Below are 27,347 nucleotides of genomic sequence, written 5' to 3' on the forward strand. Positions count from 1 at the left end.
ACGATGCCAATGCATTTTTTAATACTTTTAGCCATCTTTAAGTAGAATTGAATTCATTTTCACTTAATTCTGTTTTGTATGAAAAGTTATTTCGACACCATTATTGGTTGCTAGGGGCTGGGGTCCTAGCAACTAAATTATTAATATATACGTGCGATACTATGGAAATCAATATGACATGTCAAAATGACATTTCAGTATTATTTCTATCAAGTACAATTTTTTTTGATCGTTTAAGCTAGTCAAGTCAAGTCAAGTTTATATGATTCAACAGAAAATTTAAAAACGTTGTATATAAAAAGTTCTTTTTATCTTGTAATTGTTTTTATAAAGGTAGGAGATTGCTTTCATTATTTTGAGTTAAACACAATTGTGCAGCAACAAATACAGCATTCCAGTATTGTGTATCAGAAATTTGCGATAAATTTAAATTTCATCAAATACTGTCCTAATTATTTACAGAATTTACAATGACATAATTTAACTTTGATGTCAATTTACTCCACTCGGTCACTGGTGCACTTTTACCCTTTCAATCATTTGCTCCCATTGTATTACTTATTTATTCACTGGCAAAAACGTTGACGACCCCTGTCTTACCCCACAGTTTTTTTTTTTGCTTCTCGAAGTATTACGTAATGTCTGATTTCGTAAAGTCGGTTGTCATAAACACGAAGAAGGGAAAACAAATGAACAAAAAGCGTGGTAACCCCCTTTTTCGTTGAGTAATAATAATAATATTTCATAAAGTGGGCGTGTCTCGCTTTTCCGAACGACCGACACAATATTGTTTCGCCTCAATACTGGAGGGCCCAACCTCCATTTTATGAGAAAAACTTATGTTCACAAATATACTCTGCATATGAAAAAATATCGACTTTAATATTATTGAAGTTCACCTTTGAAGGTCAAGAGTTTATTGAGGCCGCCTACAATGTGTAGATTATGGTTATGAGTGGAAATTATATGGTTAGGGTATTCTGTGATTTCTATTCCTTCTTGATTGCCTATAAATAATCGTTAATTTTATATAAGGTTGTCAAAATTGATAGAAAATATGTATATTATAAAAAGTCAAATATTTAAACTTCCCGGATGGGCAGGCTTAGTATAAATAAATAAATAAATATGAATTGACAAAATTGTCAGAAGAGCATAACATTTAAACAAATCCTACGATTGCCAATTTAAAATTTATACAAAATAAAAACTAATCGTTGATAATATTAAGGCTATACTTCAGCTGGGGCACTGTCTAAAACGATTGTGACTACGCGACGCGAAGATTGTGCAAATGACGCGTGCAGAACAAAACATAATTTGTCATAAAAAGTCTACATGCTTCCATTTAATGTTCTGTTTATTGCTCTTACTAATAATAATAATTATTATATATTCATTGACATGTTTTCTTTTTCACTATGCGTATGTACCTCCACAATTTATTTCCAACTTTACCACCTATTATTTTGATGACATGCAAAAAATTGACTTAAGGCTATACCTCAGTTGAGGCACGGTCTAAAAAGATCGTGTCTAGGCGATGCGCGGATTGTGAAAATGACGCATGCCGAACGAAATATAATTTGTCATATAAATCCAACATTTGTCCATTTAATGTTTTGTTTATTGTTCTATTAGTAACAATAATAACATATTCATTGGCATGTTTCCTTTTTCAAGTAAATGGGTAACGTTTTTAGTCATGTTTACACGATTTAAGAATTAATTCCCCCGTCGCCATCACAAAACAAATTGACGTGCTCACAGCTCGACTTTCGCTCTCCGATTGCCAGCCAGTTCGAAATTTCGTTGAAAATTATTTGCCGTTTCACTGAAGAACCGTCTTAATACTATCGACCAAAGGTACTTTATGGAATTTGAATTTAAATTCTAATGGATTTAAATTTTGTACTATTCCATTTGAGTCGTTTTTTGCGACTCGGGTTTCGCCTTTCGCCATCTTCAGGCACTGTGTACACTCATCAAAAGGCAAATAAACACTGACAACGAATATTTTTAACTCTGGTCGCAAAAAACGACTCAAATGGAACAGTACAAAACTAAAATCCATTAGAATTTAATCATTGATAGTAAAATCAATCCAAGAAAAAAAACAGAAAATGACGCGTATGTTTGATCCAATATTTACAATATAGTCACAGACTTGGTAAAAAAAACCCTACTCATTACGTCAATAAAGTAAAATAATAATCACTCTGACGTTACAAAACAAAAAATTTGGTCCCCTTGTTTCTCCACAATCAATATTTGACAATATGATTAGATTGTCTCATTTTTTAATAATTCGACGTTACAGATTATTAAATGTTTTTATTCATTCCTCGATTTACCGGCAATCACAGAATAATGAAATAAATATATGTAAAAGAAAATGGATTTAAACATAATGAATATTTATTTTCGGTTGTAGTCAAATTATCATGAACATGAACGCCTCTTTATGCGACATGTTCTCGGTGTACTTATACTGTTTGTTACAAACATCGATGTTATCAATAAAATTAATAGCTTAGAATTCTTTAAAACAAATAAAGAATATTAACAGCACTGACACATTATGTAAAAACATTTTAAACGTTAATAATTATTGCTTCCAATCATTGCCCACTAAAGAAGGAAGCCGATACATTACACGACTGGTCCTACTTTTCGCCCCTCCCGTTGTCTATGGATGACCTGTCATTGCCTGTCATTGTCTATAGAGTGCTCATACTGACGCGTCTGTCGTGTTCACTTGTCAAGAGTATTCTTAGTTTCTGATTTCTTTCAGATTATTTTAACGTATCTTGGATACCTTTGAGTTGTCTGATTTAGTGGTTATGTGTTAATAATAATTGGAAGTGACGATAAACGTAAGTAAACTTCTTCTGTGTATAATAATATCATAATACACTCTAGTGACAATGTGACAGTCGATTCTAAACGAGAATAACTAATAACTTATTTATACTCTTCAGTCATTATAGAATACTAAAATCTACTTGCAAGTACGTTATCAATAAATAGTATGGCAATGGACCACTCATTGCTTGTGCAAAAAGTTATGCTCAGGCTTTATTAATCTAAAGATGGCGGTGTTCCAACTCTTAACGATTTACTCTACTCAATTTTAATAACTTTTAGGGAATTTTATCATTTATCCCTTTTCCACATTACACAGCTCCCTTTTATAACTTCACCACACAATTTTGACGACAATTATAACATTATCATGAATTGCCAGCAAATAAACGCTCAATCTTTTGTAAATGTATGAAATAATTTAGGAATAAGAATATTGACAAATGTCAAGCAAAGAACATAGACCATTCAGTCATTTATATATTGTGTCATAACTTTGCGTGTGTATACGACATGCGATGAACGCTATATAGCCACGTTCAACGTGGTTACATGTAAGTTGTACGTATGCAGTTCATCGTGGGCCACTTAGTCGTACGCCGCAGTACCTGAAACATGAGTTCGTATAACATTTTATCAAATGACCAGTTCTTCGTTGAACATTTCACCGTGGAATACATTTGTACGTATCTTACAAAATGCGGCGATAGTTTGCAAATAGTACTATTCCAATTAGATTAACCCTAACCTAACCTAACCTAGTAAAGACATCTCCACATGTTGTAGCATACGGACAAATATACTCCACGGTGAAATGTTCGAAGAAAAACTCGTCATTTGATTAAATGTTACACGAACTTATGTTTCACGTACTGTGGCGTACGAATAAATGTCCTGCGGTGAACTGTTTACGTACAAATTTTCGGATACGGTTCAACGTAGCCTATCATCTAGATTTTAGCGTATGTGCAGTCCATACAATATGGAATGGGTTTCTAACCTGTAGTATGAGATTGAAGGAATAAAAGCATCAAAGAAAAACATATTTTTTCTGGAAGATATCAGATAAAAAAATCTCGGGACTGGGATTTTGAACGGAATTGGATGGAAAGGCGGTCATATTGAGGGGGTACAAGCATTGATCAAACATTTTCTAGGTATGTGAGGCATAGAAAAGATTACAACCCCTGGCTTAAGTGAAAACAATTCTTTGCAATTACGCTTTTAATGCTCGTGTAGAGCGCTTTCATCGAACACATTAGCGAACCGACAAATTTAATTATCGGTGTTCTTAATGAGTTAAAATACTCTTGAAATTACACCGTATTTTCAATAAACTATTTATAATAGTTTATTATTTATTTTTCCATTAGGTCGACAATCCGATGTAGGTATATCTCATGGCCAAGTACTCCAAACGCGCTAGTCGCGGTGTTAGCATTAAATGAGTTAAAATAATTTAAAATTAATATTATCGACTGGATATATAATTGTTCTAAGTTCTGTGTTATTTTACTAAATATTAAAATATGTTTATTTAGTATATAAACGGTAAATAATTGAATGTATAAAATCCATCACTTGGATTATCCAATACCTGAGAAATTATTTTCTTGCGAATAATGTAAATTCAATAAACCATAAGTACCTCTAATTTATGTCAGTTTTACATAATATTTTTACCACAGGTAAATATTATACATCGAACCTGCGATGGACAAGTGATAACGTGACCGATTATAACATATTTATCTCGGGTCCGAATCGTGGGTCTGGTAAATTTAGTTTTTAATTTGTGTTTGGATCCAGAGCATCGACTTAATTGTTTTAACAAGTGTCTAAAACCCATTTCTTGTAAATAAGAACTGTGATTTTTTTCGTGGGCCAGCAAAGATCCACATCAGATTTTAGAGCCAATGAATATATTATAAACGTAGTGCCTGAAGATATCAAATGACGAAACCTGGATTGTTAAATATAAATTATATTAATTTATTGGCGTGTGTAGCATAATATAGTTTATTAGTTTATAATAATTGAAATTGTATAAATTTTAGAAAAATTGTTAAATAATTAATGTCCTTGATATAACTTGTGAAGGTACTTGAACCTTTTACTTTCCATTAAATTCAAGTGTATTTGAATTTTCAAGAAACTTATATTTCAAATTATAGGTTTACCACATTCAAAAGATAATGAATAAATGTGTATAATATATTTGTAATATACAAAAATATACGTCAAAATATCTTTTATATTTGGGAAACCCCAGAACCAAACAACTTTATGAATGAGATTCGAACCCATTTCTTGCAATTCGAAGGACCGTTATAAGGCTCCAAAATTGTGTATGATCCTTATGCTACCCATAAAACGTATCCGGAAATTCGTACGTAAACAGTTCACCGCAGGACACTTATTCGTGCGCCGCAGTACGTGAAACATGAGTTCGTGTAACATTTAATCAAATGACGAGTTCTTCGTTGAACATTTCACCGTGGAGTATATTTGTACGTATGCTACAACATGTGAAGATGTCTTTAGTAGGTTAGGTTAGGTTAGGGTTAATCTAATTGGAAGAGTACTATTTGCAAACTATCGCCGCATTTTGTAAGATACATACAAATGTATTCCACGTTAAAATGTTCAACGAAGAACTTGTCATTTGATAAAATGTTATACGAACTCATGTTTCACGTACTGCGGCGCACGAATAAGTGTCCCACGATGAACTGCATACATACAACTTATATGTTACCCCCATAAAACAGTGATATTCTATATCATTACATGTAAATATTGGTCAATCTACAATCCATCTACAATTCGATGTGTATATTGATCGCATCACAAAGAGGTCTCTTAAATAAATCTATGTTTACCACTATCCGCTCAATCTATTAATTAGTTCCATGTTCTCGAATCCAAACACGCCTCCAACAAAAAACATTCAGACCAAGGATTCAAATCCGAGGCCCGCGACTTTATAAACAGACATGTTACCGCTCGGCCATATCAGGCAGTGTACAGTATGGTATTTCTTAATGTCAAAATAACGTTTTAAATATTTATAGACTAAATTAAAATAAACTCTTTTTTCGAGGTAGGTATTAGTTTTTGATGAAAAGACATTATATTAAATAAATAGGAAATATTAATTTTGTTAGGCAGTTATGTTCTGTTTTTACTATTGTCAAGTCGTTGGTCACGGGTTTGAATACCCTGCTGTTTAATATAATGTGTAATAATGTTTTTTTCAATCCGTATTTGATCCAATGCAAGGACCCAATTGGTTGGGCGAATATCTAACAACTATTCGTCGTAAAAATATCTGTTAAAACCACATATTTTCCAAGTTGCATTATACATACTTAAATACCTCTTTCGTCGATGAGTGATAAAAAAATGGTGGTAATTAGTACCTTCGGAAAATAAAATGGTTACATGTAAATTGTACGTAAAACATTTCACCGTGGCACAGTACGCCGTGAGCTTTCTTATCGGAAAGAGATAACCGTATACTATACAATCTCCAATTTTATTAGATTCAATATGAACATTAATTCAATTTTCATAGCTGATTTTGGCAAAATTCATGAATTAATTCAAGAATGAAAACCTAACCTAAACTAACGTAACAAATAATCCAGTATATCGGCTATTTTCAAAATTTGTTTGCTTCTGTCTTCCTGTAAAGTGTAAACCGACAAGAACCGTGTTTTATTTAGACATGAATTTTATGTCAGTAGGTACTATACGACTAAAAGAGGTTGGCCGGTCTTTAATATACGGCCATATATTATGTTCGATATATCATGTCACGGTGAAGTCTGATACGGCAAACTGCATACGTACAAGTTTCCGGACACGAAATAAAATAACAACAAAGCTAGTATTTGTTATTTCTATATGTATATTTTATCGTAAAGCTACTTAGTTGTGCTGACCTAATGATTTTTTTGTGCAAATCAAATAATACATTTAAATAAGGTGGTTTTATGTGCTGTCATATTCTGATATTTCCTTTATGGACATGTGAATAAATAATGGCTGACGCACGCTCCGATTTTGACACAGGGTGAGTTTTATAATTCGCAGACAAAGGATTTAGGGGTAGGGGGTCGCAAAGATTGCGACGACATTTCAACCACATTGTCGGGGGACGACTGCTTTGTCCCTTACAATTTCGCGAAACAATCAGATCGTATTTACTTTAATTCCCCTTTTTTCGTCTCTTCCCTTTCATTTCTCTTTGACGGCGTGCCCGTTCAGATTATTCTACATTTTGTTATGGAACACAAATAAAGGCCCTTTAAGATTTTAGCTCCGGCATATTTCCGGCTTGATTTATGCTTTGTTAATTGAACTGGCATTTCATGGTACAATGGGTTTTATGGTTAGAAACAAATTTATGATAATTCTACAATCTCGCTTTCAATTCTAACTTTTGGGATATTAACCCATTCTCATTATCATAACAAAATAATAAAATTATTGTAATCAAATCCTCTTTTTTAAACATACAATTATTTTATAAAATCATTTTACTTATTGGTTAGAACATAATTTCCCAAACTTTTTTGACTCACCCCTTCCTTACTGGGATATTTTTTTTCTATATCTCAACAAATAATAAAATGACGATACTTCAGTGAAACGGCAAATAATTTTCAACTATAGGTGCGACGAAATTTTGGACTCGCTGGCAATCGGAGAGCGAACGTCGAGGTGTGAACACGTCAATTTGTTTCGTGATAGCGTCGGGGGTATTAATTCTTAAATCGTATAAAGATGACTAAAAACGTTACCCATTTACTTGAAAAAGGAAACATGTCAATGAATATAATTATTATTGTTACTAATAGAACAATAAACCGAACATTAAATGGACGCATGTTGGATTTATATGACAAATTATATTTCGTTCGGCATGCGTCATTTTCACAATCCGTGCATCGCCTAGACACGATCTTTTTAGACCGTGCCTTAACTGAGGTATAGCCTTAAGTGAATTTTTTGAATGTCATCAAAATAATAGATTGGAAAAGATGGAAATAAATTGTGGAGGTACATACGCATGGTGGTTACTATCAAGAATACAACAAGGATCATTTTTAATATTACTTTATCAGGAATTATGAGTAGCTCTTTCAAGCATCGACCATCGACCTAGATATTGCTCCTGCAATAATCTCGATGAAATAATAGATTACCATTCATGTATAGTATCCTCCACGTAACTTTGCAATTATTGTACACTGTGACAAGATTTGTATGTAATATGCACTCCGTATTAGTGCATTAGTAAATGCCAGGCGCCTGATTGGCTGATTTCATCAAATAATTCAAAAAAATCTATTCCAAATTGGAAGGTTACGTGGAGGGTAGTATACTATGATTTCTCTTTACTGACAAACTTAAGACTATAATAAGCATTACCAGCACTAAGCATTGCTATGTGTTGGTTGCTAATCACTATTTTATAGTATATTATGTACTACGAGAAACATCTCCTGGGGGTAGGCAGGTCATGTTCTGTAATTTTAGAGATGAAAGAAAATATTATTCATCTATAAAATCGGTTATTCAGAATAATAATTAAGAACCATGTCTAGATTTAAAAAAACATATTTTTAATATCGCATTTAATAATGCATGTCGAATTTCAACGTTAGGCTGTTTGTATGTTAAGCTTTAGTTATATTTGTATCCTTCTGAGGATGGGTTTATAGTATGAAACCGCTGTCACGATTAATAAATCGAAAATTGACAAAAACTTTGTTTCCAAATCAATTATCTAAAATAATATTTATATCATAAATAGAATAGTAATTTATGTAAATTTTGTAATATTCCATAATTAATAGTAGAAATAATATTAAATAGTACAAAACTCACTTAAATTTGAAAGTAAATTCAATATCCATTAAGTGCCTTCAGAGAATCACAGAACAATTAAAAAATATATGGTTTCTCAAATTTAATAAATATTATGAAAACATATTTTTTTTAATTTTTGCTTTATGTATGCTTTTCCGGATTTGACTCGCGCGCATTCCAGGTACACGTGACCTCATTGAGATGTCCACATGTAATCGCCGCGTTTCATTTCTCGCGCGCGGTCGAGGTACAAGTGACTTCATTGAGTTGTCCACATGCACTCGCGGCGACACACGCGTCATTTGGACTAGCTCTGAATATATCATGCCTGTATGTGGGATATAATTACCGAAATCTTTAGACTCGTCTGAGACATATACTCAGTATTTTCATATACTTATATTTGTTTTGTTATTTTGTATAATTGAGCCTACTAGACCAGTACTTCTCAAACTGGGGAGCGCGGCCCTCAAGGGGGCACTGGAGTTCCTGCCAGAAACTCGCGAAATATTGCAGTATTAAAAAAAATCATAAAAACGTGATCACTGGACGATACGTGATACAAATCAAATCTGTCAAAATATCGAGGTTGAATTTTTACACGTTCACACTACTTCATCCTGATTATGAGTTTATACCACCAATTAAATATTACTCCCGACTTCAATTAAAATTGTTATTCTTGAGCAGATTGCCGAATCACAACGATTTTTCATATTCAAATTTAAATGAAGATCGAAAGTACAATATCGTTTGCTAACTCTTTAAAATATGATCATCTTACGTAGGGATTGCAATACCGAATGAATATGTCAATGCCGGTATTCGTAAAACTTATTAGGTATAGAAAAAAAGTATCTATCAATAATTAGAGCTGTTAAAATCTATTTAAAACACGATTAATAGCGGCCTAAAGTACCTACCTACATTTATAATGATGATCATTATACCTATGCATAGATCATAATATTTTAGAGCTGCTAATTTTTACAAATACTGTAAGTCCGGGTACAGGAAAATCTCTGACAAATTTAACATTTGTTGCATGAACCTACTATCGACGTTGGATCAATAGTTATGAAATATGCTTTCTATTTCGAAATATTTTAATTCTAGGATTTTGGTAGCATTAATCTTATACACTAAATTTAATATAATTATAGAATATATTATTCGAAAGTAATGAAAAATTAATATTCAATTCATTTTCGAAAAACATTAACGTGTATGCTTTCTTAATACCGGTATTTTGGATTTTTGAAACCGGTATTTCGGTATCGATAAATAATTGAATACCGGTTTTTAAATACCGGTATTGCGAACCCTAATCTTACGTGAGCATCTCAAGAAGATTGATTGATATTAGATCAGATAATTCCCTTGAAGTCGAATTCAATAGAAGAAGTCTTGCAGAATTTTGGATAAAGCGACAGCAATAATATCTTTCAATTGCAAAAGCAGCATTGTTAAACATAATTCCTTATGCGACAACATACCTATGCGAAACAACGTTTTTATCATTAGGTATAGATACTGGTAATAAAAAATAAACACAGGTCGTGTCTTTCAATGGAGACTTGAGCAAACTCTGCGAATTAGTATTTGGAACATTGTACCGGATATTGATTTATTTTGTTAAAATATGCATCACACCCCTCTCATTAAATTATATTAGCTAAAATAGTGTGTAGCTGTAATATATATTTTTTTAATTTTTGCTTTAGAAGCAAGTAAATGAAGTGTTATATTATTTTTAATAAAATAATTGGTCCCTGAAGACTAAAATTTTTGGAGCTTGGATTTTTTTTCTGATTTCGAGGGCCGTGGTATGAAAAAGTTTTGAGAACCACTGTACTAGACTATAAAAAAAATATTCGTGTAGACATCTACTAACCAAACATTAAATTACCATAGATTAAAAAAATGATTCATTATTTTTTAACATCGATCATTAATAAACCTCCTTAGCATACTCTTAGTTGCAAGTTAATTCTAACGACTTCTTAAGGGGGGATGTAATAGGTAGCGATATCTACTTACTGGCATGCAATTCAATCATTAAATAAAAATGTATTTAAAAAACCTTTGGTACAACATAAACACAGGAAATCGTATAAACCGCTTTGTAAAACAAATAGTCTTAATTACATTTTGCCAGACCAACTCCACCAGATTAGTTCAGGCAGTTTTAATTGCAATCGCTGTAGCTCGATCATATAATTAAAAATATTTTTATTTTAAGCCTAGTTGCATACCAGACCAGACAATATGCAATTATTTACTATATCAATATTTTTATAGGTTTCATTACCATAATATAATATCTAATTATTATTATATTAACTATTTTTATATAATAATAATTAATAATTACAATATAAAAAGAATTTTTTATATACAACGTTTTAAAATTTTCTGTTGAATCATATAAACTTGAGTTGACTAGCTTGAACGATAAAAAAATTTGTACTTGATAGAAATAATACTGAATTGTCATTTTGACATGTCATATTGATTTCCATAGTAACGCACGTATATCTATATTAATAATTTAGTTGCTAGGACCCCAGACCCCTAGCAACCAATAATAGTGGATTGGATTACGGATTTCTTCCGATATAACTTTTCATATAAAACAGAATTAACTGAAAATTAATTAAATTATACTTAAAGATGGCTAAAAGTATTAAACAAATGCATTGGCATCGTGTTCTGATATATTCTAAAAGTTTCAAATGTCTAGCTAGTCGGGAATTTAGTTAAAAATCGATTGCAAGTTTGTACCGAATAAACAACCACCGGACAAATAAGAATACGACCTAATAAAAACATGGTAAAATACATTTAGGTACTTACTTTGTTTTACATAATAATTAATAGAATTTGCAATACGTTAAAAAATGAAGTATTTTATTTGTATTTCATGTAAAAAAAACTCTACATATATGTACACTGTATATTGATATTGGCTGCACTTTTCAGTGGACTGTAAATTGTGACGGAATGATTCTGATGCTGGGGGGGGGTTATCTTAAGGATGCTAAGCAGTGACTTTTTATGCTGTTGAGGTTAGCTACATGGTCTGGTTGTCACTCTCGAGCAGTATTGTTTATTGGGTTATCCGGTGCGCGGCACTTGACAGTCCAAAATAGGTTAGGTTATAAGTGTTTATAAGCGCACGGTTGATGAATAATTACAGACCGTTAATCGTCGGCCTGGCAAGGATCGTGATGTCAGGTGAGTAGGACTTTTGTGTTGTATTAGAACCGCCCTAATTGACCTAACCAGATATTAAATAAATATACTTATATGTACATCAATAACCGAAAGCGTTCGGCGAACGCTTCTTCTATATTAGTTTTTTTTATTCAATATTATATCGAAGGTGAAAATGTAGATTTAAGCTAGAGACACATTCACCACACATTCACGCAGACACCTCAATTTACTCAAAACTTTGATTGTGAAACTCTTTTGTCTTCAATTTCCTTAGTATCCATTAGATTATCCACCTCTACAGTCGTATCCGGAAATTTGTGCGTAAACAGTTCACCGCAGGACACTTATTCGTGCGCCGCAGTACGTGAATCATGAGTTCGTGTAACATTTAATCAAATGATGAGTTCTTCGTTGAACATTTCACCGTGGAGTATATTTGTACGTATGCTACAACATGTGGCGAATTTTATGAGATGTCTTTACTAGGTTAGGTAAGGGTTAATCTAATTGGAACAGTACTATTTTGCAAACTATCGCCGCATTTTTTAAGATACGTACAAATGTATTCCACGGTGAAATGTTCAACGAAGAACTCGTCATTTGTTAAAATGTTATACGAACTCATGTTTCACGTATTGCGGAGCACGAATAAGTGTCCAACTATGAACTGCATACGTGCAACTTACATGTAACCCACTACAGTATCGCGATTTGTCGTCGACACGAAAACACAACTTTATCCAAAATATCAAAATGTCACTTTTCCAAGTCAAAATAGGTAACTCTATCGCGTTTTCCACCTTAGCGTTTTCCCGTGTCGATAATATCTACCAACTTATATTATTCCCTCCGCTCTGTTTCATACATTTAATTGATGACTCCGCAGTCACCTCTCGTTTATCATTCCAGTAATAATAAGGCTTCGCAGGAGGTATTTTTGAGGCTCAAGAGGGGGTGAAATTAAAGGTACACTCGGAATAATTAATGTCAAATTAAATAAACGACCGCTAACGAACACCGCAGAGGCCTGTCGTAATATTATTTCCCTCTCTCATTATTATTCAGACATATTTTATTTCATAATTATATTGAATAAACGACAAAATGAATCCTGAGATCTTATTTTCGTAATTTAAAATATTCTGTTAACGACGTAAATATCTGAAATGTCTTATTCAACGCTTAAGTCTAGTCATAGCCTCCTCAATTATCTTCTGCACCCAGCTGTAGTCTCCAATTAGTCTTACATGTCAAGCTGTTTTAACGCGTTCACCTTTACTGCAATGATCCAACAGGACATAATCTATCTGGATACACGTATTAGAAATATCATAGATCGTGACAATAATTAATTATCTTAAGATTATTAATAACAATATTTTTTAACTTTTGTATAGATCGTGAAAGTACTTCACTACGAGGAGGGTACTGTTTCAATACACGCTTAAGTCAATTTGCTGACAGTATCGGTATTATATTAATTATATGTGATTATCCGAATAAACGCAACAACACTCAGTGAACGAATTATAAACATTAAACCCATCTTAAGTTGTAATGTATGTCTTTGCCTTATAGTCAATCTGGTGGTGTTTCTACGTATGTCCTGCTACCTGAACTGCAGCAGATTAATTTATACGTGGATCACCTGGGCACATTTTAATATATATATATATATATATATATATTCTTTTAGATGTTTTCATTGTGTCTTATTATCAATATTAATTAATGTTCCTGCTTCTATCCTAAATTCTTCCACAGAACTTATTTTCTAAAATAATCCTACCTAACCACAATACATTTTCGATGTTATTATAATGATTATTCCATATACATACATAATATTATAGAAACTGTGTATGAATTAATATACATATATAATATATATATATAACATATTATGTAATCAGGATGTTAACAATTTAGCATAGTTGTGAAATAAAATGTATTGATTATTTTTAATATTCCATCAATTCACGTAACCTTAACCGATAATGATCGGTAATTCGCACCCTCGCAACTAAACTGCCACAATCCAAAAAACATCAAACAGAGAAAATCAGCTTTGAAGTTTTTACCTTTCGCATTTTTGTACTGTGTTTTTAAAATATGTTTAGATATTGATTGAAGTTTTGACTTGATTTTGATGACTTAGAGATATGAAATGTTCGGTACACATACTATGAACGATAGGCAATGAAACGTAGTAATTAACTCAAAACACGTAAATTTGGACTTGTGGCGGTTTAGTTGTAAGGGTGCGAATTATGTCATTGCTCGTTAACATTCTATACATGAGTCGCTTAGAATCATAACTCACATATTCCAAAAATCAAGTTTTGAGATAATCGCTAAAAACCAACAGAGCACTATTTTTTGTAATTAGAAGAACAGTATTGAACTCCCTAGAATATTAATGAGTGAGAGAGTCAAATAACTTTTTTTTTTTTTTAAATATATATACCTAATACTCCTAACGTTGCAGACATACAGCATACTGTGAGAAATAGAGCTCCCCGATTGGTTAGGAAGGCGTTGGTGACAAAACTCTATTCTTTGAAATAGACGACATATTACACCAACAATGAACTTTGTCAACGATTTTCACATGGTTTAAATTGACTTTTAATACTCAACTATTTTTCGGTATATAGATTAATTCATTTAAAATCACTTGGCATATTTAACTAAAAAACGACAAAATTGCAATATGTGAGTTATGATTCTAAGCGACTCACATATTTATGACCAATTAGTGGTCATAGCAAAGCAAAGTTAAATTTAATACTTATTTAAAATTCTTAAAAAGTTGTGCTGTATTCTTAATATTAGGTTCATGCACATTCACATTCCCTAAGTCTGACAATACTTCGAGGGCTTAGTGTCAAACAACACTATCTACAAAAGTGCAATTTTACAGGAGAGCCAAAAATCGTTATTTTAGATTCTTGTAACTCAACAAGAGAAATGTTTATTTAAAACCTAATGTTAATATTTTATAATTTATTGTGTATTGTACATTTATCTTGCTTATGATGATGTTAAAATTTATAGGGATAGTTTAAAAAAAATATGAAAACAAGGGTAACTTATGTAGTTAGTGTTAAACATTACTGACGATTTAATAAGAAATTAGAAAAGATTGACATAACGTTGTTTGACTATCATGTAGCCGTAAATGTAAAATAACGTTATCTCACAAAAAAAAAAAAAAATTTGTAGATAACGTTGTCTGACTTTAAGCACTCGACTTTATGTAATACTTATACAGAACCAGTAGCATTTGAGTAGTTTTATTTTATGTTATTGACTTTGATATTGAATATAACGTGATATCATTACTAAAACGATAACTCAACAAAGTATTATTCTCTATTAACGCGTTTGTTTGTAACTAGACCTTAGACTAATATGTTTCATCAAACCTATCACCTGAAATTGAACTGAAAGTATTCTAAGTTACATCTACTTTGTATCGAAGTGTAAAAAAACTAACCTTATATTGATTTGTGCTATACCTACATCTACTGCCTGCTATCAGTAGGTAATTTTCAAATGCGGTTAATTCCAAAAAATTGTCTTTATTGGCAATGCTAGAACATTCTCTTGAGACATTACATGATTTTCAAAACTCGCAAAAAATAACTTCAAATCTTTTAAAAAAAAAAATACTACATATATTATGTACTTAACTATTTTTTGATAGTGGACAATTCCAGCCAAGTTAATTTTTAAACAACGTCAAATCCATTTCAACCAATTACGTCGGTGCAAAGGTAATCGTCATCTTGCAGAATGCCATACATTATGAAGGTAATCAGAGCGATAGCGTGTTTGATTTGTTGCTTGTCAACACAAGGACTCAAGGAGTAATGAAAATATCACATTTTTTCTCTTTGTAGATAGATATTTGCTTTCAACGGTTATTCGATTCGTTATCTGATTTGATACATTCAGATTTATATTTCTAAGGTAATTATTTAAATGTGAAAAATATACGTCAAGATAATAATGTGCTAAATCATTGTAGACCAGTGTTTCTGGACCATGCGGCCACCAGAGGATTTTGCTGCGGCCACCAGCGCTTTACAGAATAATATTTCAAAACATTATTTATAAAATTGGTTGAATACATATGACTTGTCTTAAATTTCTTTACACGCTCAAATGATCCATAATGTGTTCTTGTGATGAGATCATGTGTGAAATAGTCCGTTTGTGACTGTTTCTGCCGGCATACGATTTCACGCTTTTGTTTAAATGTGGGACCAAATATGGAAAGAGTTACCACGGTTGAAAAATTTTGGACGAAGATATACGTTGACCAAGAATCAAGTCAATTCAAAGAATCAGCAATAATAATTGTTTTATTAATATTGTCGATTTTTCCTACTACTGTATACTGTGAAAGATCATTCAGTGTAATGCACTTCATAAAAAATCAATATCGAAGCCAGTTGACAGATGCAAACTTAGAAGCAGCCATGCGGCTCGCATACGAGAAAACGGAGTGTTGAGGAATTTTCATTTGCCTTATTTTTAAATTAATAGTTATGTACTAAAATGTTTAAATGTCTTTTATTAAATGGACTTGTTTATAGATAAATTGATCCATTTTTTAGTAAATAAAATTTACCTTAATTTTTTTCAATCACAACAAAGGTGAAATTTGGTGCGGCCACCAGACGTTTCCATAGAACTGTCAATCTTAATTGTGCGGCTACAGTTGAATTATTTCACGTGAGAACCACTGTTGTATACTATGAAAAATGTTCAAGTTACGAATCAATTACAAACCCCGGTAGAAAGTTTTACCGAATGTATTTTTTTTGTATTTAATTTGTTTTTTTCTTTTGTTGCAGGCTGTGTGATGTGGCTATGAAGCGGTGCTCACGGCAGTGACATGGGAGCAGAGGTATGGGGCTTGCGGTGCTCGGGCCTGTCCGCCTGTCCCCGGCTCGGCCGCCGCTGACCCTCCCGACTCGACCCCTGCTCGAGCTGCTGCCGCCGCTACTGCTCTTGCTGCTCTCGGTATTTACACCGGGTAAGACACTGATTTTCTTTTTAAATTTATGTGATTTTTGTATACTGTACCTATGAAGTCAATAACAATTTGATAGAAGATTGTTAGAAACATAATATTATGATCTACGTACATATATCTTCAATAAAATCTATATCTTTTCTTATGTCATTATTAAAATTTGCGAACGTGATTCCTGATTATTCCTTGGTGCCGTGGCCAAAATAAAGTAATTGTTATTTAAATTCTAATGGATTTAAGTTTTCTACTATTCCATTTGAGTCGTTTTTTGCGACCCGGGTTTTGCCTTTCGTCATCTTCAGGCGCTGTGTATACTCACCAAAAAGCAAACACACACTGACATCGAACATTATTCAACAGTAGTAATATTAGGTAATCTTTTTATTTCCCGTAAATATATCTGACAAGCGTGGTTACTCCACAGCCTACCTCTTTCCAAAAGTCACCCTTCGCCACTGGTAACTAAGTGAATTTGTCTACGTATATGCGTTGCAGGCTTTAATGCCGCGGCTGGCAACCTCACATTTTTTTTTAAATATGTGTTTATAGCCAAAGCACGATGCTAATGGATCGAGTAAATAGCTAACAACCATTCCTCTTTAAAAAGAATACATTAAAAAAACGTCCTCACTAGACTTCTAAGATTCAAGTTTAGCTAGTTTCCAACACTAAGTAAGTACAGCTCAGGATAAGTAGGCGTGGAGAAATATTGTGGAGACAAAATTTCAAAATTTAAAAGTCCCTTTAAATCAGGGGCGGGCAAACTGCGGCCCGCGGGCCGCATGTGGCCCGCCGGGTATTTTTTTGCGGCCCGCCATCATTAATTATTTTACTTCTAATTACGAATAACTTTTTTATATATTTTTTTAAAAAATATTGACAATAGATTAAAATTTGAAGAATTTGTTGTTTCGTAAATGTATTATCTCAGTACGTCTTCATTGCCTCTCGTCTCACACTATGTAACCACTATTTTCTACGTTGAACATCGTGACACATTTAAATACTTTTAACTCCGCGTTGCAATGAAAAAAAAATATATGCATGATATGGTAAAAAGTTTGAATGGATTTCAATTAAAACTCTAGTTATTCCTTCGACAAATATCGAATAACAACCTGGACCACTTTCCAACTTTGAAGTTGCTGAATATATCAGAATATAAATTTGAAGAATATGGTAAAATTATTAAAGCTCTGAATGACGATTTTTTACAAAGATTTGGTGACTTCCGAAAAATTGAGACAAGTTTAGCAATAGTACGCGATCCATTTTCAATAGATATTGATATTGTACCGACAGAGCTACAACTTGAGATTATTGATCTGCAGTGCGACACCGATTTAAGAGAATCGCATAGTCGTGAAGAAATCTCCAAATTTTACAATGCCCTTAATTCAGACAAATTCGACCAACTTAAAGATTATGCAAGAAAAATGTTCGTTATTTTTGAATCAACCTATATATGTGAACAAATATTTTCGATCATGAACCTCAATAAAAATTCTTTACGATCAAATATCTCCGATGCCCATTAACAAGTTTTGAGAATATCAACTACAAAATTAACACCTGAATTTAAAAAAAATGTTAAAAAATGAACAGTTTCATTCTTCTCATTAATTTTTTTGTAATTTTCATTTTTCGTGATTATAAAATAAATAGTGTATATCTAAAAATGGTGTTTTACTTGCGGCCCGCCGCTCATTTTGAAATCTTGAATTTGGCCCTCAATCCAAAAAGTTTGCTCCCCCCTGCGTTAAATGCTTACAAGATGTATGCTTATGCTATACGATGTAGCGATGTAGCTTATGTTATACGATAAATCTTCCATCACTATTTTGTCATGTCATAGTTTCTCTAAATATCGAGTGTTTTATTCCGCCCAACTACAAAATAGCGCGATATCATCTGAAATTCCAAAATGCAACGACAAAGTTTTAAGCGTCAACAAGTTGCAGCAACTTGCGCCACATGAATGAGATTGCTTTGGAACTTTATCGTAGGAGCTTTAAGCTCGCGAATAATTATTATTTTGAAAGCTGTACGCTGTGGGAAAGTGTAAGTAAGCACTGTAAGGAAACTTGGGCGAATAATGGTCGCCGATGTATCGGCTACCTATCGATAGTTTAGTGGGTAGTTACTGATTAAAGCTTCGTTGCAGCTCGAGGGGTAAGTTGGCCGCAGTGTTAACCCTTATTGTCGAGGTTAGAGATTGTTACAGAACCGGATCATATTACGTTACGTACTTAACCTTTTGTTATTCAGTTAACTGTATAGTGCAGATTTAGATACGTAGGTACCTACTTTATTACTAAAATAAATATTATGAACATATTATTATCAGTCAATTATCTAAGAATGAATGTTACAATGCTTATAAGTGAGATACCATTTTCGATTATTGAATATTTTAAGCGATTGAAGCAGTAGCCAAGGGTGTAAATAGTGCACATTAAACTTTGTTAGTCATACGTACTTGTTTTTATTGAACTAAGACTAAAATTTACAGATGGTATTAATTAGTTTTTAAAAATCAATAAAACCCTGCCTAAACCAAACCATAATAGTTTTTGTATACTTTCGGTGATAGGACATAATAATTGTGCACACTTTTTCATGCATACTTTTGTATTCGTTGAATTAAGAGTACACATTACAAATATTGTCGGTTCATTTTTTAAAATTCATCAACCCTGCCTAAACCAAACTATAATAGATAACAAAATATTATTCTATCTATAAAATATCCAAAGTTATGTATGATTTAATTGCATAATTTTAGATCTTTTATATATACATGAGTATTTTTGACTATTATCTATGATGTCTTGGTTTGGAAGGGTTTAATTCAATTTTTAAAACTAATCAACACCATCTGTAAATTAGTTCAATGAAAACAAATACGTTTGAATGGCAAAGCTTAGTGTGCACTATTTATGGCGGATCGTAACAGCCACGTCCACCCTTCGTTACTGCCATACAGTCAATCCAACTCTTTCGCGGTCTGATATCGATATCAACCTGATCAAGATCGTTGGTGTCCTGTCGTCCGGTATTCTTTCAATATGACCCAACCCATCGCAAGTCTTTGCGACTTATACCCAAATTACATGACCAACTTCGCTTATTCAAAAACTTCTAAAGTCCTTTATTGCATAGTCGTGTGTGAAATAGAAACATGTTAATATTACTAATTAAGCTAACCTTAACAACATTTATATTTTAGCCTGATTTAAGTAAAATATTGACATGACAGATTGGCTTAAAAGTGTGAGATTCTATTGCCTGTTACTCCTGGCAATTTTAAGTTTACCATTGTAACTCACAATCTTTAATAAACTATTTCTTTTATTCAAATGAATAATTGACAAAATTTTGAGAATGTAACATTCCATATATTGAACATACATAACTTTAAAACAAGTTAAAAAAGTAAAGACAATCTTCTGACTTTATTAATTATGTTATCATAAATCAAATTAATATAATTTGCTCGTTGATACAACCAACAACTTGTCATTTGATTAAATATAATCTCAAATAGTTTCCGGTCAAATTTTAAGTAAGAAAAAATACCTACTATTTAGTTATACAGTAGGTATAACGTGAAACCAAAACCCCCCCTAGAGTTAAATTAAATAACGTAATAATGTCTGTGTTTGTATAATAATTGTAATAAAATCAAACTATGTGCAGAGTGAACAAATTATAAGTTCTGTGTTCTTAAGGCCGTGCATTAGTTGAGGCACGGTCTAAAAAGATCGTTGCTAGGCGATGCGCGGATTGCGGGTCGCGGGTGCAAATGACGCCTGTCAAACGAAATATTATTTGTCATATAAATCCAACATACGTCGATTTTATTTTCTGCTTATTGTTCTATTAGTAAGGACTGGCTTTGCCACAAACTCTCGAGTAAGACGTACATCGTGTAGCTCCCGGGTCTTTTGTGCTTTAAAAATCGAAAAGTCATCCGATTTTGAAAAAAAAAAGGTTTCTCTGTTTTGGCTCATGAATGTCAACCTGGTGATACAAAACTTTTCCGAGAGATTCCTCCGGAAAGCCGTAAAGCCGGAAAATCTTTTTGAATGTTAGTTTTTTGATAAAGTGTCGCGAGAAAGTGTTTCAGAAAAGTCGGTTTTTGCTCCCAGGCGTCGACGGGAGCCCCCTTGCATTCGAAGTCGTCGGAAAGTTTTGGGAAAATCTCAAGGTTCTTCGTGAATCGAGTGAAAAACCATTTTTTTTTGTCTTTTTTGTGCTATTTGTGACATTGTGAAGGCCCCCTTTGGGCTATAGTGATAAATTGTTTGTGGGATACAGGCGTATGTGCCCTCAACGTTTTGGTGTTTGTCCGAAGAAATTCGGTTCAGACCAACCGATTCTAGCTCCAAAAAACCATAATTTGTATTGTACCATTCCCCGAACACGTGCAAATTATTCATGTTTTGATTTGAACGATTTCCAGAACTTTCTCGAATGATCTGGAAGAATCGAATTTCGAAATCCGCATAGCAATTACACTTAACTGCAAATCCTTCTAGAAGTTTCTCGAAACTACTGGAGCAAATCGAAAACTTCGAGGGACTTTTTTATTAATAATATTACTTGCATATATATTTTAAGTTTAAATTTAATTTAGATTATTTTATTGAATTGAATATTATCATTTACCTAGTTTCTTTAATAAAGAATATATATTTTATATATATTTTTTAGAAATATTTTTTAATTTTTTTTTATAATTCTAAAAAAGGATTTTTAAATGGTTTTTTAATATTTTTTTTAAATAACATTTTTTTTTTTCTTTAAATATTTTTTTCAATAATTTGAAAAAATATATAATTTTTTTTTTAATTTTAAAAATTTTTTTTTTTTTTTTACTTTTTCTTTTACTTTAGTCATTTACTTATGCCACTAATCTTATATATATATATTATATAATAAGCTTCTCCACAGCAACTCCACAAGAAAAGCAACGGCATGGGAAAACCTGCAGTCGATCCGCCCCCGGGAGGGGATAAGCCAATAGTTCCCGAGGACTGGTACAATACGCAATCCGACCCCTCCTCCGAGGACTCTGACACAGATGCAGTGCTTGACACCACCAAATCCGAAAAGGAAACGGTGAGAACTAGGGCGGAGGCTGCCACAAAGGCGAAAATCCTTGCTCGAAAGGCTGCGGATCTGAAAGCGGAAAAAATCCTAGCAGAAGCTGCCGTGAAAGCCAAAGCATCCGAACGCCAAGCGGCCACAGAAAGAAAAGAGAAGGAAGAGGCGGCAGCCACCAAGGCCAACAAGAAGGTCAAAAAGGTCAGGAAGGAAAGACGTTCCTTGGCTGAGGAAATACCACAGGACTCCGAGGAAACCCCGAGGCCAAACGCTAAGAATCCAAAGAGCGTTGCCCCTCCCGGGGATAGGATAGCCGACTCGGATGTTACGGACTCACAAAACGGGGCTACTAAGGTTGCTCAAGCAATCCAAAGAGTGAAAGAATTACTCACCGGCGACGGAAATATCCCCGCATCGACAATTAAGGCGATAACAATGGAACTGGAGGCAGTCGTCGCGGAGACTTGGTCTCTCGCAATCAAGCTTGAATCCAGCAAAGCCATACTGGAAGATCGTGCCTCCTACATAAACGCGGTTGCCGCTGCCACTGGTGACGCAGTCAGTGAAGGAACCAAGTATTCTTGGAGCGACGTCACTCGAAAAGGCGCCAAGCCGGTCAGACAGACTTCTCCGGAATGGCCAATTGTGCCACCAACAACCGCCGCAAGGCCCGGCGTGTTCTTTTTTCCTACACAAGAAGGAATGGAGTCTCCGGCCACTAAAGAAGTCGTCAAGAAAGCCATCGTGCCCGCGGAACTAAAAGTCCAAATAACGGGCTTGAGAATGGTACGTGGAGGTGGGGTCATCATTCACCCCAGAACCGAGGAAGAGGCCAAACGACTGGCCGCCGCTCCTGGTCTAAAGGAGGCCGGTCTCCGGGCTGAAATCGCAGGAAAAAGGCTCCCGCGGATAATTGTATTCAACGTGCCGGTCAAGACGACGGAGGACGACCTTAAGGAAGCCATTAAGGCCAACACTCAAGAGGTCACGGGTCTCCCCTCGGAGGCATACCGCCATGTTAAACTGAGCCACTGGGCAGGCCCCAGAATCGGAAAATGTCACATGGTGATATCAGTCCCGGCAAAGGTGAGGGAAGCGCTCATCAATGACGGGCGCATATATATGGGATGGGAATCCTTCCCAACCAAAGACTTTTGTGGCGTCGTCAAGTGCACAAGGTGTCACTTATACGGCCACATGGCAAAGAATTGTTCGGCGAGAAGCGCCACATGCGGCCATTGCACCGAGGAAGGACACGATAGGGCTGAATGCCCTAATATTAAGGCCCCCGGAAAGTGCCCGGCCTGCGCCAGGCACAAGAAGCCGCATCAACATGCAGCGATCGACCCTGATTGCCCAGCGCGCAAGTACGCAATGGCACAGGAGCGGAACCGAACGGATTATTCGATTCAATGATTCGGTTCGGTCAGTTAAATGCGGGCAAAGGGAAGGCTATAACGGCGGAGCTGATCAAGACGGTTCGGGAAATGGACATCGATTTGGTCCTGGTGCAGGAGCCTTACTCCTACGGCCCCAACCTGGGTTTCAGTGGGGGTCGGGTAATGCACCACGGCCTGGGGTCCATGGCCTGCATCTTCGTTGCGAATCCTACCCTAGTGGTGCTACACCTTGCCCACTTGTCGAGCGAACTCTTTGCCGTAGCGGAGGTCTCCGACCGATCGGGGAACTCCATTGTGGTGGTCTCTTCTTACTTTAAATTCAGCGTAAACATCCTGAAATGCGTCGAGCAGCTCGATAAAATTCTGGTTGCATGCCGCGGCAAACAGATTATAGTGGGAGCGGACGTCAACGTTCAATCATGGCTGTGGGCCCCCCGGGGGCCGCGGTCTGGCCGGGACAATCCGGCGCCCCTCGAGGAACTCGTGGCAACTCACGACCTGACGGTGCTGAATAACTCTAATGGTCCAGCCACATTCTCTACCAACAATGGGGAATCTCACATTGATGTCACTTTGATATCCAATGGTTCTGCCGGACGCGTCGTGAACTGGACTGTCCATTTGGAAGCGTCAGCAAGCGACCACCGTCTGATCACGTTCGCCTACAGGACCGAGAGGGGCCACGCGTCTCTCGCTCCACTTGTGAGCGAGTCACTGCCGAGGCGTTTCAGGACCAAGGGAACCGACTGGGTACGTTTTGACCGCGAGTTTGCTGAGGGTCTGGACAGGATGGCCTCGCGCCCTCCGCCAAAGGACATGCACGCTGCGGCTGAGGACCTCACGAATCTCATTATTGAAAAAGCGGAGGGCACTATCGGAAGGACGACCCCGAGACCGCCGAACCTCGCACCCTGGTGGAAGCCGAGACTGACAAGACTGAGAGACACGATGAGGAGGGCCAGAAGGGCCTTACAAGCAGCGCGAAGATCGCTGGAGGGGCCGCTGCACGCGGACCATCCGCTTGCGGTCACCTACAGGACCACTAGACTCAAGTTCAAAAAGGCAATCAGTAAGGCTAAGAAGGTGCACTGGAGAGAGTTCGTCACTGAAATGGGTGGCAATGATCCGTGGGGCCCCCCCTTCCGCGTGATGAAGCTTGGCCTACGGCCCGGAAAAGTCATGTCGGCGGTACGGCGCCCCGACGGATCGTTCACCAATAGCTCTGAAGAGTCCGCCACAGTCCTGTTGGATGCTCTTATCCCGCAGGACAACGAGTCGCTCGACATTGACAACGACCGATTTCAGCAGCTTCGCGTCTATGCGCTGCTCCCCTTAAACACTCCGCGATCCGCAGCCACTACCATGTCCGAGCTAGGGATCCTGTTTGCCAGCCTCCCGATTGGCAAAGCCCCGGGGCTTGACTGCATAGATAACGCGCTAGCAAGAAGGGCGTGGTCTCTTGCCTCACACGAGATCACGCAACTCTACAAAGAATGCATGAGTAGTGGCATATTCCCCGACTGCTGGAAAAAGGGTCATCTCACGGTGATCCCCAAAGCCGGCAGTCGCCCTCCTTGTGACCCGAAAGCGTATAGACCGATTACGCTCCTTCCCGTCTTCGGGAAGATATTGGAAAGATTGATAAACAGCAGGATTGAGTCCCACCTGTCGGAAAACTGTCCAATCTCGCAAAGACAATTTGGGTTTAGACCCGGAAAGTCCACCGAGGATGCGATTCGCTTTGTGATCGATTCTGTGGAGAGCTCTGGCAAGGACCTCGTTGCCGGGATTTTTCTCGACATAGCGGGCGCGTTTGATACTGCGTGGTGGCCCTTGGTTCTGGCAAAGCTTAGGCTGAAACAGATCCCCGGGGACCTCTTTGCCTTAGTTCAAAGCTACTTCAGCAATAGGGAGATAACCTACGACTCCGGCCCCAGCCTGATTCACAGGAGGACCACCATGGGGTGTCCTCAGGGCTCCGTCCTGGGACCCCTTCTGTGGAACATTCTGTTTGACGACGTTCTGTCCCTGCCACTGCCTCCGGGCTGCACGCTCGTTGCGTACGCCGACGACTTGCTCCTGCTTGTTGGGGCGACCAGCCGACCGGCACTTGAGCGTGCAGCCACGGACGCCTTGGGCAGAATCCTTAATTGGGGGTTGCTGAACAAGCTGACCTTTGCCCCGAGCAAAACGGAAGCTGTCCTCCTCAGGGGTAGTTCTCGGGTCAACATAACTCGACGGCCGCCCACGGTTCGTTTTGGCCAGACCTCAGTGCGTTTCTCCGAAAGGGTTACGTATCTGGGAGTAATTCTTGATGACAAGCTGTCTTTCGTTCACCACGCCAAGACGGCCGTCTCTAAGGCCAATTCGGCCTATCAGAGAATGGCCCGAATGGCGGGCAGCAATTGGGGACTTAAGCCTAGAGCCCTTAAGGTTGCATACGGCGCAATTTTCATGGGAATTGCCGGTTACGCCTCCAGCATTTGGCATTCTCGAGTAAACTCCTTAACTCTCGTGAGACGCGCACTATTAAGCGGGCAGCGACTTGCGCTGATCTCGCTTACCAAAGCCTACCGCACAACTTCTACTGACGCGCTTGCCGTACTCGCGGGGGTGCTACCCCTCGATCTGCACGTCCAAGTCAGAGGATCGATCACCCTCCTCTTGAGGGGGATCAGCACAATACTCGCCGGTGTCCATCTGACACCACCGCAGAGATCCGAGGACGTTCCTTACAGGAAGACTGTAAGTGACATTGTGTACAAGACCGCATTTGCGGCATGGCAGGCGAGGTGGACCGCCTCCCCCAAGGGGCGGCACACTTACCGTTTTTTTCCAGACGTATTCTGCAGGCACCAAACTAGAAGACTCCAACCTTCGCACTGGATTAGCCAGTTCCTCACCGGCCATGGCAACTTCGCCGCCAGACTCCACGAGTTTGGCTTGATAGTAGATGGGCCGGGTTGTACCTGCGGGCATGACCACCAAGATGTTGAACACATCCTCTGGGATTGCCCGCTTATGGAATTCGAACGAGCGGAGCTGTTTGCCAGGGTCCGTCCTCACACGGGCCCAATTGGTCATGGAGATCTGGTAGCAACCGAGGCCAACTTTGCGGCATTTGAGAAATTTGCAGCGTCGTATGGGGAGCGGGATAGTCCCGACTCTTCTGTAGACTCATCCATTTCAATTCGTGACACTCAGTATGCGGGTACACAAAGCGCTTAACGTCAGCGGACAGCAGAGCCAGTCCAAAAACAAACATTTTCTTTCTTAACTTTCTTCTTTCAGCACTACGGTGCATGGTTGCAGCATCAGTCCCGTGCGGCTCCGTCTCGGGACGGAATGAGCACTTAAAATCACTTCTTTCAGACACGTTTAAAGCGTCATAGAAAGCGGCCGTGCATATCCACGGTTGTGCATATATGACGGGTGGTGGTGGGCACTTTAACGTATGTTCTATTAGTAACAATAATAATATATTCATTGACATGTTTTCTTTTTAAAGTAAATGGGAAACGTTTTTAGTCATCTTTACACGATTTTATAATTAATTGGCCCGTCGCCATCATGCAGCAAAGTGACGTGCTTCTGACTCGACGTTCTCTCAATGAATGCGAGCGAGTCCAAAATTTCGTCGCGCCTACAGTTGAAAATTATTTGGCGTTTCACTGATGCGTCACCTTAAGGTTATACTTCAGCTGGGGCACGGTCTATTTGTCATAAAAAGTCAACATGCGTCCATTTAATGTCATGTTTATTATTCTATTACTAAAAGTAATAATATATTCATTGACATGTTTTCTTTTTCAAGTAAATGGGTAACG

The 27,347-nt window shown here is 36.6% G+C and overlaps 1 protein-coding gene across 1 annotated transcript in view; it reads left to right on the top strand.

Annotated features, from left to right (window-relative positions):
- The window catches only part of tutl (immunoglobulin superfamily member turtle), a 654,981-nt gene that overhangs the window by 553,942 nt on the left and 73,692 nt on the right, over positions 1-27,347 (top strand). Inside the window, exon 4 of the mRNA XM_085958137.1 lies at positions 16,830-17,011. Coding sequence (XP_085814263.1) covers positions 16,885-17,011 — 127 coding nt within the window. The 5' untranslated portion in view covers positions 16,830-16,884. The remainder of the gene's footprint in view (positions 1-16,829; positions 17,012-27,347) is intronic.

This window comes from Rhyacophila brunnea, unplaced genomic scaffold (assembly GCF_057557595.1).
Source record: "Rhyacophila brunnea isolate RB1 unplaced genomic scaffold, BYU_Rbru_1.0 scaffold_11, whole genome shotgun sequence".
Taxonomy (NCBI): Eukaryota; Metazoa; Arthropoda; class Insecta; order Trichoptera; family Rhyacophilidae; genus Rhyacophila; species Rhyacophila brunnea.